This window comes from Dermacentor silvarum, chromosome 10 (assembly GCF_013339745.2).
Source record: "Dermacentor silvarum isolate Dsil-2018 chromosome 10, BIME_Dsil_1.4, whole genome shotgun sequence".
Classification (NCBI taxonomy): Eukaryota; Metazoa; Arthropoda; class Arachnida; order Ixodida; family Ixodidae; genus Dermacentor; species Dermacentor silvarum.
Window position 1 is genome coordinate 50,726,060 of NC_051163.1, and position 13,568 is coordinate 50,739,627.

Here is a 13,568-nt window from a genome sequence, read left to right on the forward strand (position 1 = left end):
CAAGGTCCATGCTGAACCTGACAACTCTGAGCAATGGCTCATGAACATGAACACGTTTCACTTGTCGCTACCTGCAGTAGCTGCATGAGACATGCCTGCAAGCTTTAAATTTCATTCCCTTATACTGCTTGGCAATGCAAAACAAAAAGTTAAGTGTGCTGACTTTTAAAAAGACAGCGTTGTCCGCAATTTACTGCAGGGGGATCCTCTGTTACTAGTTTCCAAGCACAAAGTCTTGGTGGTGCTGCTGCTGTAGTGTGTGTGTGTGTGTGTGTGTGTGTGTGTGTGTGTGTGTGTGTGTGTGAAATTTTGAAATTGCTGGAGATGTTACTGTAGCAGTGTGGTAGTTGTTGCTTTTCCTCTGCCAAATATTTGGTCGCAAGTTCCAGTTCTCAGCCATGGCATCAGGCACACGTTACACTTGGGTCACAATGCAAAGATGCTGAGATTTTTGTACAGATAAAAGGAGCGCTGAGACATTGTTGAAGTTGTAGAAACTCTACCACATGCTTCTTGTACGTTTAAGGATCGTACTTGGCAAGTATGAAGGTTGGGAAACAATATATTGAAGACAGTCTTTGCTGACTTCACACGGGTTTGATGCATCTGGGTATCTTGCAACTACTTCCAGAAAAAAAAAAGGCCCTTTCACACCTCCAGAGCAGGGTAGCGAGTCGCAACCAGTATCAAAATGTAGGTCTCAATGCGACAAAAAGGGAGAATTAGTCGCAGAGTAGGTGAAATTAATGGTACAGGTGTAATTGGTGCCAAACTAGAGTCAACTTGAAAGAAGGCAATGTGAATGTACACTCGCATGAAGTACAATACAAATATATGCAATATCAGTGAGAAATGGACATAGAAAGACAAAATGGAGATGTAATGAACATTTACTCATCGAATCATTTGATCCACCATGCAGTCATCACTATAAAAGGGAACACCTAAGTCTTTTCAGAAGCCTGCAGGAGCTAAACACACATTCCCTCCCTAGAAGTGTTCAATGATACTAAAAGTTCAACAGGAAAACTTATGTGAAGTTTCTAGATTTGAATGCATGCATCAGGAGTTGCTTAAAAAAATTTCCTGAATGACTGTTTATGATTCTTCTTTAGCCTCAATATTTTGCTGATCTTTTTTTTAATTAATATTGAAATCTCGAAACGTTGGGCCTGGTGACATAAACGTCGTCGTGATGCAATGACAGAGCAAACTTGCCGATGGGCTGCAATATATAGCAAGGTATGGTGGTGTTGCTAAAAAACTAAAGGGGTTGGGGGACTGTGGAAGTTCCTTCTGGTTACACGTGTGGCAGCCGTGATTTGATTACAGGAACGAACATAACCCATGTATCGTGATGTCGTGACGAATTCAGCACCTGGGTACTGAAAGTCATTCATGCAAATATGTATTAAATGAGTACTACAAGAATTACATTGAAAATGCCATGTCAGTACCCTATAAAGAAAGACCAGCTGGTCAAAATGAATCCGCAGCCCTCCTGTTAAATGTTAAATTGCCCAGTGTGAGTGTGATCGAGACTCTTGTTAAGGGTCCTTATGAGCTTGCCGTAGTTGCATTTTCCCCCAATTAGTATTGCATTTCAATTTACAGTCTGCGTTTCCGTTGTCCTTGTTTTTGTTTGTTTTTCACAAGCCTCCATTTACATACCGCGAATCCCCACCGACTTCCCAGTTTTCTGTCATTAATAAATTACTTCTGGTCAAACTGGCTTGCCGATGCTGCCCTGCCGAGACAGAGCAACAGAGTGCCAAGCCTTGTGCCCCTTCAGCTGTGGGAAAATTAACTTGCAAGTTTTGCGAGTTTAGATTAGCTCTCTGTAGATCACACAATGGCTGCGCAGTGTTTTTTGAATCAATTACTTTGGGAGAGGCAAGGAGCGCACTGAAAACACAATACGAGTATAATCTGGAAAAGCAGGGTTTGCACAGCAATTGTTTTCCGGGTTTCCTCAAGAGTGCAAGTTTAAGTACCTCGGGCACTTAATTGCACAACACGTTATATGTGGTCAAATTTATCAAGTGATAAGCCTTGCTCAAGTGACAGTAAGCAGTAAAAAGCTTTCAAGTGACGAAGGAGCAGCACTCGTGCAAAAATTTTTACCTTCATCCAGCATTTCGGTGGGGGTGAAATGCGAAAACATCCATGTAATTAGATTTAGGTGCATGGTAAAGAACTCCAGGTGGTCCGAATTATTCCGGAGTCCCCTACTACGGCATGCCTCATTATCAGATCATGGTTTTGGCACGTAAAACCCCACAATTTTTTTTTTTAACTCTACCTTGGTCGCTCTAAACAGGGGCAGTAGTTTGTCATCTTTTGCATAAAGTAATGTAACCATTGGTAAATTCACCTGCAGGTGAAGTGTTCCATATGCACAGCTTATTGAAACGTCACTGACCTACTTTGACACACTAGCACTGTGCAGTAGTGTGTGGTGAGGACCACAGATTACGATGGCTACTCACCAGTGTGTGCAACACTCAGATTCTCACCTTTGTAGTAGACCATTCGGTTGTGTGGCTGCATTTTCTCGCCTCGTTGATGGCGGTGCGACAATGTTTGCGCAGCACTTGGACTATCACCTTCGTTGACCGTTTTGTGTAGCTGCATGCGTACTATCTTGATCTTTTTGAGAGAACCCGGGAACCCGTGGTCTTCGGTACTACAGTCAAACCTCGATATAACGAAGTTGTACTTGCAGCGAAAAAACTTCGTCATATTGAGAATTTTGTTATATCGAGGTTGTGTTAATTCAATAGAACTAAGACGGGGAAATGAAAAATAGCTCGTTACATTGTGAATTTCGTTAAATCGAGGTTTGACTGTGTTACCGCAGTCTAATGGTGGCGCCGAAAGCTTTTGCACATGCCCAGTGGGTGCAGCGTAAACGAATTATTACTTTGCGCACATGACGCGAACTCTCTGGTAAATTAGCCCCTGGATATTGTATGTCGGGGTGCACGAAAAGAGCCGTGGTGGAACGCCAATTTGTTCTACTGCTGCAGACTAGCTATGAGCATTTTCTTGCAAACAGTTGGGAAATATGAGAGCAGACAAAATTTGTGCCTGCTGTCTACAATTTACTCCCACGTAGAATGGCAGAAATGGTTCCGACTGAAGAATGTTTCACCAAGCATCCCGATGCAACAAGTCGTTAATCCCAACCAGCAGCTATTAAGCTTGCAAGTGTGCCTAAAATATTTACAAACATGAAATAAGGGAAGAAAATGGTGTGTAGCTTCTTTTGCACACTCTGTTACTCTTTGCAAGTTGCAGTATGATTAAATTTGCTGGCATAAATGACCGCAAACATTATACTTCATGGTATTTAGACCCGTCCACCAGGTTGAGGAACACACAGTTTGATCTCGCAGCTGTGTAGTGTGGCCTACGAGTTAGCTGCGACCTGCACTGAAAGCAAAACACCTAGCAGACGACATGCGAGCCCTGCAATGACGTAATGCACACGAAGGGTGTGATGAGCGTTGCGCACGCTCATCACACGTGCACAACGATACTGCAATGTCGCTAGACTATGCTCGTATTACTGAAAGCCACATGCTCCCATGTTCAAAAAGCCAACTGCAATTGTAGTGTGGTACGATGTAAGCAGGCACAGTAAGACACTTGCTGAGAGCAACAAGGTGTGGAAAGCTTTATTGGTTTGCATGATAATGTAAGTAGAGATATACTCGTATGTTCCCACAGACGAATGAATACAATGCGGGGGGGGGGCAAGAGATCCTCAAGAGCAAGGACATCGCGTGGTGGAGTACACCAGGCATAAAAAAACACGACACTTGCAGCATGCCAAGACTTTGGGAAGTTTTTTTTTCTTGGAAGGCCCAGGCTTTCGTCATTTTGTCATTGCCATTGACAAAGCCAACAGCGCGTGACAACACATCTTGCACCAGATGACAAAGGTGACGTGCAGTGAACAATCAAGATACACAGCACAATCCTTTGACGCACGGTTAACAGCTCGCACTTCACGTACCTTGTGTCACAAAGGGTCTACGAGTCTGTGTAATAGAGCGCACATACTACAAGAGAAACAAAAATGTCTGGGTAGAAATATGGCACTTTATAGACGAGGGTCTTTCTTTTTTTTTTTACTTTCCCCCCTTTTTTTGTTGCTCTTTTTGCCTTCCTTTAGGATTGAACGATACACATTGCCATGCATCGCCAGTCGTCACTTTCAACCATGGTGTGCGTTCACTGGTTACAGACGACAGGTCGGGCCAATGAACATTCATCTTTTGCCAGCTGGATCTCGGGAAAAGTAAGAAATCCCCTGGCAAGGCATGCCACCACACAAACACCACAAAGCAAAAAAAAAAAAAAAAAAACATTACAGACAAAAAGATCCACATAAAAATGCAACAGGCTCTACACATTGATGCTTGTATAAAAAATATGTGTAATGAAGACAAGGCAAGCTTTATGTAGGGACCTTGGCTTCGAGTAATACTCGTCTTTGTCTCCTTGCGTGGGAAACAGTTGTGATTTGGGTGCACCATCGCTCACCATAAAATTGACACTTGTATCACAGGTAAAAAATGAAGGAGCCTGCAGATTTCCTAAGCTAGATGTTGCTAGCACTGTTCAATAACTGTTATCTTGCCTTTGAGTGCTTGGACAAGATCGCAGGGGGGAAAAGGTGCTGGCTCCCAAAACATCATAGCTCCTCCAAGGCCTGATTAAACCTCTCGTTATAATCCTTGCCAAAATGTGTGGAACTCCACACAGCTGCCTCGTTTCTCTTACTGCTGTGCTGATCGGAGCCATGTAAGTAGCTAGGCCTGTTTTGCAGAGAGATATGTAATATTGCACATTTGTGTTTCCTCTGTTTACCTTGAGGCACTGGTTGAGGCGGTACGCATGTTTCAACCTGGGCAGCCGGGGATCTGAGCATTCTCGTTATGAAGCGTGTTTCAAACGGGCTGCAGAGCTGCTACTAGCAAAGGCCTGCCAACTTGAGCTTTTATGCGATACCCCAAGTATTCACAACCAGGGGCTACACATTATCACGATTCGTTTCCTTCAGTTCTGTTCTTATCATTGTTGAGTGATCATGCAAGCAAATGAAATGCAGAATGGCTTAAAGAAAAGGCTCCTCAACAAACTCTCAGCTGCAGGCGACCAAGAAAAATGCCTGCGGCACTGTACATACTGCTCGACATTCATGAGATGCACAGAACACTTATGATGCTCAGCGAATTTGTGCTGCAGAAAAGATAGTCTGTGCTGTTCCTCGTCAAAAGGAACTGGGCTTTTGAGGAGAGCTTGACTTTTTGGGCAAAGGCTGCAAGCATTCCTTTTTTTTTTTTGACACGCATTGCATTTTTAAGACGGCTCCAAAGCAGTGAGAGAGCTTGTGCCTTGGTTTCGGCTATCGGGAGTATTTTTGCATAGCCGAGCTTAAACTGGAATGTTCACTTGCATGTCTTTGGCCAGGGCTGAGTATTGCGTGCAATGCAACTGGCATTTTGTAGGAGCAACAGCGGAGCACAGCCCGTGAAATATGCATATGCAGTATTCAAGCGTCAGCTCAGGTAAGAGTTTGCGTTTAAGTGGTGTACCCATTGAAATTTTTGGCATTGATCTAGGGCTCAGCACTTCCGTTTTTTTTTTAATGAGTTAAGCTTCAACCAAAGATTGTCAGCATTATAGAGAAATATGGCAGTTGAGGAAAGACCATGCTCGCTTTTATAGCCTGGGATCTATGCGAAATGTAGTGTTTTCACATGAAAACTGAAAAGAGCACAATAGATGTGCAAATAACAAAAAACAACAAAAATATTAATAGTACTCCAGTCCATGCATTCAATTCGGATCAGTATAGGAAGTAGTGAGAAAGGTTTCTTACTATCAAAGTACTCAGAGAGCTTGTAAGGGCTAGCATTTGTTTTAACGTATCTTATATGCAATAACAATTCAGCAAATCTCGTACTATAGTTGATTGGTAGTTACTTGGCCATGATAGTTGCCGCATTTCTGGTTGCATTCATGAAGTTCCACAGTCAGAACGTTTATTATGACAATTCTGTCTATGCACTTTCATATGCTTACATAGTGCTAAACCACAGACAAAGGTCTCAACACATTAGAATTTCCTGTCGGTCTCTGGTTTTGTGCAATGAACCTACCAAGATGTCGCTACGAGTCTGAACTTCTACCCTTATCAAATCTACACAATGCCCACAGGGACACAAATTTTCTACGAATTTAAAAATAACGGCTGACACAATTCATAACATAAAATGCTAACTGATCACAAAGACTAGGTACTACAGAACAAAAACAATAGGAAGCTATGAACTTTCGTGCAAATAGTCTTTTACTGTAAAAAGAACCAGTCAGTTTTTGCGAGAAGGAAACAGGTCGCCAAATAAAGCCCAAAATTGTGCGTTCAAATGAAAATGGAATAACATGGCAAATTTGCTATAACATAGAAACTGAAAATGCTGAACCCTATTAACCTTAACGAGCAACTTTTTCTGCCTTTTGTCAGGCACTCTGCAGTAGCAGTTCTCTAAGCTACCTAAGCAGATTGTAGAAGCAATTCGCGTAAACCAGTGCCAAGCTGAGCAGTGCAGCAGCGTAGCGAAGTGCGGCACGTGTTTGATGCATTCGTGCAGGTTTGCAATGCAGTGGCGGAAACTTTCACAGCGTGTCCATATTGTGTGTGCATGTGTGTGTGTATGTGTGTGTGTGATATATATAATATAGATAGCATCCTATAAAAACAAGGCGCTCGAAACGCGCAAGACCTTTCAAGACTCGTAAACATGAACTAGACTCAACGATCCTATAGCGATTTGGCTCAGTGGGGGGGGGGATACATACTATAACATAAAGGATATGAGGAGGCATAAAGCAAGCATATATAATATATAACAGAAAACGCATCAGTTGCACTCAAAAATAAGCTGTTGCTAAGCAAATAAAAGCAGAAGGCACGCCGGTGCAGGAAAGCATGAAAGAAGAAAAACAACATAATGTCAAAAGCGAGCGCAGCTTGGGAATGCATACTTTTTTTTTTTTTTGCGAAACAAGCAGAAACGATTAAGCAGGTGAATGGCATGCACTTGCGCTGGTACGTAGGTAGAACTGCTGTGTTTGGGTACGTATATGAGCTGTAGCAAATGCTGATGCTTCTTTTGTTTTGATGTTCCTCAGTCGATTAATTCAGTCCCTTGTCAAGAGGCGAGGAAGTGAACAAAGTCCGATGATGTGCCCACGGTCAGAATAACTGAATGATCAAGTCATTTGCTTTACGACAGCAGAATTCCGTAAGTATGCGTGCTGGTTAGCTCCCTGAAGGACGGCAAGCAAATTTTGTCTGCTTCGCAGTCTTCACAATGACCTGTGGAAATGGTCTTTTATAGTCAATTCCCACCCATCGTTTCGGAGGAGCAACCTCAATCCTCGGATTCTGAAAATCCAAACCGCCCAGAGGAAAAGGCAATGCTCTGTGCTGGATCACAGTGCAGATTTTTGTACGCAACCAACTAAAGGTGCGACACGTCCTAGAACCTCCTGCTGAACTTGTGCCTTGGTGACGAGGCAAGCGCGATCCGCTGCAAAGCGAATTGGTCCAAGACGGTCAGCGGAAGGACTCTTTCCGTATTTACCAGCAGAAACCATAGGAAGTGCTCCAAATTCATCAGCGGAATTCATCCTAGCTTCCATTGTTGGCAAGTTTAGTGTGGGCTCTTGAGTGTATCACGGCCGGGGTGCTAAAAAGCCTTTGTACCTGCCTCTCTGATCCTCTCAGTTTTTAGGCACCATTTACACATCTCGGCTTTCCCATAGGCATCCCAAATTGTGAAATCTTGGCACATTCGCACGAATGAAGAAAAAAAAAAAAACAACAACACAGTGGCAGTTCATCTCTGCAACCTTGACAACCCTCGCCGCCACGGAGTGAGTGATGTAGCTGAGAGGGCAAATGTGTTTTGTCAAGCACAGGCAGCAGTTTGTGGCCATCGGCCAGCGCTTCGTCGGAAGCAGCAAGAGATGGGCAGAGTTGAAGAGAGCTCAAAGCAAAAGGCAATGCTGCAGGCCCCTCAAAGGAAATATAAAAGATGTGATCAAGAAGCAATAACTTAAGGAGTATTCTGGCTTGCAGGTCATGAAATTCACTCTCAGAGCTCACTAATGGGGCAAGTGCAAAGACAAAAAAAGGCTTCATGCAAACGTAATTGCATTTGGCTGGAATGATTGTGTCTGGACCCCCAGGGCTGCATGCAGGAGGCTATTTGAAATTGCTGGCTGAATTTATTGAGTGCCATTGTTAAAGGGACACTGAACAGATGCATAAACCAGTATTCTACGCTTTAAAAAGTTATATGCGTTTCTTTTGTGCAAAGGAAGGACTTCCTATTAGCGGAGAAAACGAAGCCAAAGCTTTTCTTATCATGAATTACATGAACCATGTAGTCCGTGACATTGTGGCGATATCACAGATTTCACAGTGTTTTCTCGTATTTGTCGTCTTTATGTGCAAGGAAGTGCCTTCATCTTTGTTCATTTTTTTAATGTGTCATTATTCCGATTCACTAGCCTAGGGCAGAGTCTAGGGCATCATATGCCCATGAATTCGGGCATGATGCTCGAATTCGCAGAAATTTAAAAGCGGCTCGGCCACCAACCTTTGGTCATGTCCTTTTATGACATGCCAAGCTCTTGCTCATGGCAACATTTGCCTATTCATTAATCTTCACGAATCATCGATGAACCTTCTCTTTAGTGTCCCTTAAAAGTCATTTTGAAATTGTTGGCACTGTGCTTCATCATCCTGCGTACTTCAAAAGTACTTGCCTGTGCCTTTCGGGCATCTCGCCACGTTTGAAACGAGTTGAATCATTTGTGCGCCGATTAAACTCACTACCGTTTTTGGCAAGCCGTGGCGAGAGTCAAGAAGGACATGGAGCACTGACCACACAGCAGTGTTATAAGTGCACAAGCTTTCACTCTAAGATATTTACAACTCCTGGACAGACACACACGGTTTATGAGAGATTTCACATTTTGTCTTCCCCACAGATAAAAAATATTTCTGTTGCTTTAAAAATTGATACATAAATTAACGTTGAACGCTTACAACAGGCACGTTCCACTGAATTCCATTGTAAAAATGCCATGCTTGCCAACAGGTGGGTCACAGAACATTAAAAAAAAAAGTTTGGTGTGTACAAACTCAACCCTGATGATGATAAAAACCAAAAAAAGGTTTCCAAAATGAAAAAGAAACATGAAAGTTTGCCTCAAGTCCACACTTGGAATCAGGCTTGAGCCATCGTTCAGTTGTTTTTCCTCGCGACAGAAGAAAGGTTCATTCCTCACAACCGTGGAAAAGCACGCAGGGTAGAGAGAATGAGTAACCCTCTACCAAAATATGGGAAATAATTGTCGTGGAGCGAGAGCGGGCCAACTTGAGTTGCACAATTCAGCTCCGGAAGTTCACTTGAGAGCTTAGAGCAACGCAGAATTGCCTTAGAAATGCAGTGCGCCACAGGATGCGGCTCAGCAGAGGGGGGTGGGAGGTTGCTGCGAACGTGCCCTACAAGCCCGTTCGAAAAGCAGTACGCAAACCCCAGCGTTAAGCCGCGGGGTCAAACGCACATCACCTCGCTCTTGGCATGTGGTCGACAGCTCGGCCCAAAACGAAATATGGTACAACACAGTAGAGTGGCTCAGTTATGTACAGCGGCAGTTGCGGCAGGGCAGGCACTGCTGTGCTCACAGTTCCACCAGCGTCACGTCGATGGAGTCTTCCCCGACAGGCTCCAGCTCGATGATGAAGGTGTCCTCGTTGCAGTAGTGCTTGACCACGTCGTCATCCATTCTTACAGTCACCCTGTGAAGAGATGGAGCAACTGGTTAACAAAGGACTTGAATACTACGTGGCGCTCGTTCACATATTCACTCTGTAGGCATCGTAAGTGTTTTGTGCGCTCTTGGCATTCCCGAAAGTAACTTTGTCATGAGAAGTTATGAAAATGCAGATGACCTTTATTAGTTTGACACCATGTTGACGCATGTTTGATATTACTGTTCAAAAGTCATGAAAATAATTAATGTACTTCTTATTTGATTTAAACTGAGCTTTCAGGTACTAATAAGGAAAAAAAATTTTGCGATAGGATGACTCGCCACGTTTTAACATTGCACCCTCATTGGCATGTGGATGCTGTGGCTAGGAATCGAATCCGTGACCTCAAGCTCGGCAGCATAAGACCAATAGCCCCCACTGTTAGTGGATTCACAGTTAGGGGGTCCACTGTCAGTGTGTCCACTGTCAGTGTGTCCACTGTCAGTGTGTCCACTGTCAGTGTGTCCACTGTTACCCACTGTTAGTGGGTCAAAAAAATTTGTTTGGAAGGGGAGGGGGCTGCTTTCACTATGTGCATTTATAATACAGTCAGTAAAAAAATGTCATTCTCGGGAAACTTAAGAAATGCTACAGTTATGTGCTTGGCCACTTTAGACCTGCCACGGCAGCTTAGTGGCTGTGGCATTGCACGGCTAAGCTTGAGGTCATGAGTTCAATCCCAGTCGCGATAGCTACATTTCGGCAGAAATGAAATGCAAGAACACTCGTGTAGTTCGATTTAGCATGCGTTGATGATCAAAACTAATCCGTAGTTCTCCACTATCTTGTAATCGGATCATGTTTTTGGCATGTAGAACTCCAAATATTAATTAATATATTTTTTTATCACTTCAGTGCCTGCTAAGCACAAACATAAAACAACTTTGTTTATTCACTACTTCAGAACTTTACTTTTCACTCTATGCTGGAACATTTAGCACTGCTCAAATCTTCTACTGCTGAAGTTCTGCACTTGAGTGCCGCTGCATTGCACGCCTTCACATTCATGACCTGGCCACTTTCATCAAGCAGAATATTAGGTTTCAACACAGCGTCTAGGCTTTTTGAGAATACTGTATATCTCTGTAAAGGAGAGAACTTACCCTTTCTTGCATCTCTTAAATATGTTCTTTATACTTGACGCATCTACTTTGTACTTGCTCTCAATCTGAAATGCAGAAAAAATAAACGCCACATAAGCAACACAGCAACAGGTTCCGAAGACATTGTGAAAGTGTGGCCCGCATTGCTACAAGAGTATGAGCTCGGGCTAGTTCATTCTAGCTATTAAGCAAGCAGCACAGATGAGAAGGCGAGACAGATGGAACAAATGCACCGGTAAGTGAATGGCACGAAGGTGCACAAGGATGTAAAAGGGATGATGATGGGCAAGAACAGCACTCATCTGTTCATGCAGTACTCATTTCGCTTACTAAGATGAATCGCCAGCTTGTGTCCTATCAACCAACATGCGCTGGCTGTCGACCGAGAGAACACTTGTTGCATGCAATGAGGGAACATTGCATGCAACAGGACAAGAGAGATTGAATGCATTTGCTGACAAATCAGCGCATATTGTTCACCATTTTGGCTGAATTGATGCCCAGTGTAATACAGAGAAGAAGGACTCACCGCTTTCGCTAGACCAGCCAGCGAAGGTGGCACCAGATGAAGAGGGTGGAAGTACTCCTCCTTCTCCCGGCGGGCATACAGAAGCACTGTGAACAGGGGCGAAACCAAGCAAGAGAGCTCAATAAGTTTTGTTTACTAACGGCCTTTACAAGGACCACTTCACTTTTTCATGTTGCACTTGATGCACTAATTCTATTTCATTGTCATATTGGCAGAAGCTTTGTTGGAATTCCAAAAAGGGTTAAACATTAAGCACTGGCAACGAAGGATCAAAATTCAGTTGCAATGCAGCGTTTTTGAAAAGCATGCTGGCCACTACACGCATCACCAGTACCACCGATTGCAAGCCCTGCGTATACTGACACTTTCAATCCTTGAAAAGTGAGGGGATCAAACTACATGCTTTAGTCTGAATGAAATTGTTGACTGGTTGATCGACAATAATAATAATAATGATTGGGATTTAATGTGCCATAGCTGTGTCGAGGACAATGAAGGATGCTATTGTAAAGGGATCTTAATTCTGGCCACCTCGGCTTCATTAACATGCACGTAAGTGCACAAGCATTCTTGCATTTCGCCTCCATCAGGAAGCAGCTGCCGTCACCAGGAACCAAATCCACAGCCTCGTGGTTAACAGGACACCAAGGCCACTCAGCCACCACGATGATGATTAATTCAGTAATTAGCAAAAATTTCACTGAAGGTTGAGGGATGCCATTAAGTAGGGCTTCAGGTTCATCCTAGGCACCACTGTGATTTAACGAGTACTAAATTCTAAGTATAATAAAGCAATCTTTGCATTCCACCTCTACTGGCTTAAGCCATGACAGCTGAAGATCACACTTCGATCTCTAACGTTTTGGAGGCACGGGGTCGGAGAAAGGGCATCGTAATGTGGCTTGATTTTAGCTATAGTCATACACTTACAGCAGTTTGTTATTGCTTATATGGATGAAAGACGTAAGCAGAAGGAGTAGAGAGTGATCACGTTTCACATCAATTATCACTTATGCCAGTTGGGTGAGATAAGTCTACCACTTGACATGTCCCCTACCTCATGTGCCGTTACGAAAGTGTGAGTACTCTACCCAAGTGCTTATTGATTTCAAAAGTATCCATGGCATTTCAAATCATTCTCACACCTACCTCGATCACTCGGAAACACCTTCAGCTTCTTGAGTGGCGGAGAGATGATGGCCGAGTCAGTGTTGGCACATGGTTCGAGTTTGTCCCTCCTTTCGAGCCTGCAGATAAAGTAAGTTTATTTGAAGATGTGTAGAAAGGAATGCAATTTTCCTTCAGTTGTTTGAAGCGACAGTGGATAGAGAGCAAAGAGCATAGGTGCACAAGATCGAGCCTGGTACATCTGCACGGAAGTCCATTTTTGTCAAGATTTTCTTTAGGTGAATTAAATTTTTTTGCAGTTGGACTAATGAGTATCAGAATTTGCAGGAAGAACCACTACATTACAAAGCACACAATTATCACGAATTCGCAAATTCTTTAATGACGACATTCAAGCTTGCTATCTAAAAATGTCACTTCCAGGAACTTTGCCACGAAATATAGCTTTTGATTTTATGTCTGTTATAACATGTCTACAAGATACCACCCAGTTATGACGACACTAGTTCATCGGCTACGTAAGGACAACTGTCCGGTTGAATTTCTGCTAGTTAAACTGTACCTACCACTATACCTAATAATGTTTACAGTTCTGTCATACATGTCGTGCACATTAACGAGATTTTAAAATTTCTGCAGTCACTATGACTTGAATGCATTTAATGAGGTTCATTGGTGTCATTACTTGAGACAAATTTTTTTAGACTGTGCCATAGAAAAAAAAAGGCACAGATTAGTAATAAACTCTGCACGCTCCACAATATTTTTCTCAAAAATTTTTTTTTCGCAGTCACCAATGCCCTTGCTTCTTTTGTCGAAAATGGCACTGACAACAACAATAACAGCAACGAACATCGAACAATAACCAAACAACACATTTCATTCAGATTGGTTTAGAAAGTGA

The 13,568-nt window shown here is 43.1% G+C and overlaps 1 protein-coding gene across 5 annotated transcripts in view; it reads right to left on the reverse strand.

Annotated features, from left to right (window-relative positions):
- Window positions 1-3,655: 3,655 nt before the first annotated feature.
- Window positions 3,656-13,568, reverse strand: part of LOC119431242 (protein grainyhead) — a 128,091-nt gene continuing 118,178 nt past the window's right edge. For all 5 annotated transcript variants that reach the window (XM_037698720.2, XM_049657541.1, XM_049657542.1 and 2 more), the window contains 4 exons: window positions 12,686-12,783; window positions 11,537-11,622; window positions 11,008-11,072; window positions 3,656-9,889 (listed from right to left, as the gene is read on the reverse strand). In XM_037698720.2, the coding sequence (XP_037554648.1) occupies window positions 9,772-9,889; window positions 11,008-11,072; window positions 11,537-11,622; window positions 12,686-12,783 (367 nt within the window). In that variant the 3' untranslated portion in view covers window positions 3,656-9,771. The remainder of the gene's footprint in view (window positions 9,890-11,007; window positions 11,073-11,536; window positions 11,623-12,685; window positions 12,784-13,568) is intronic.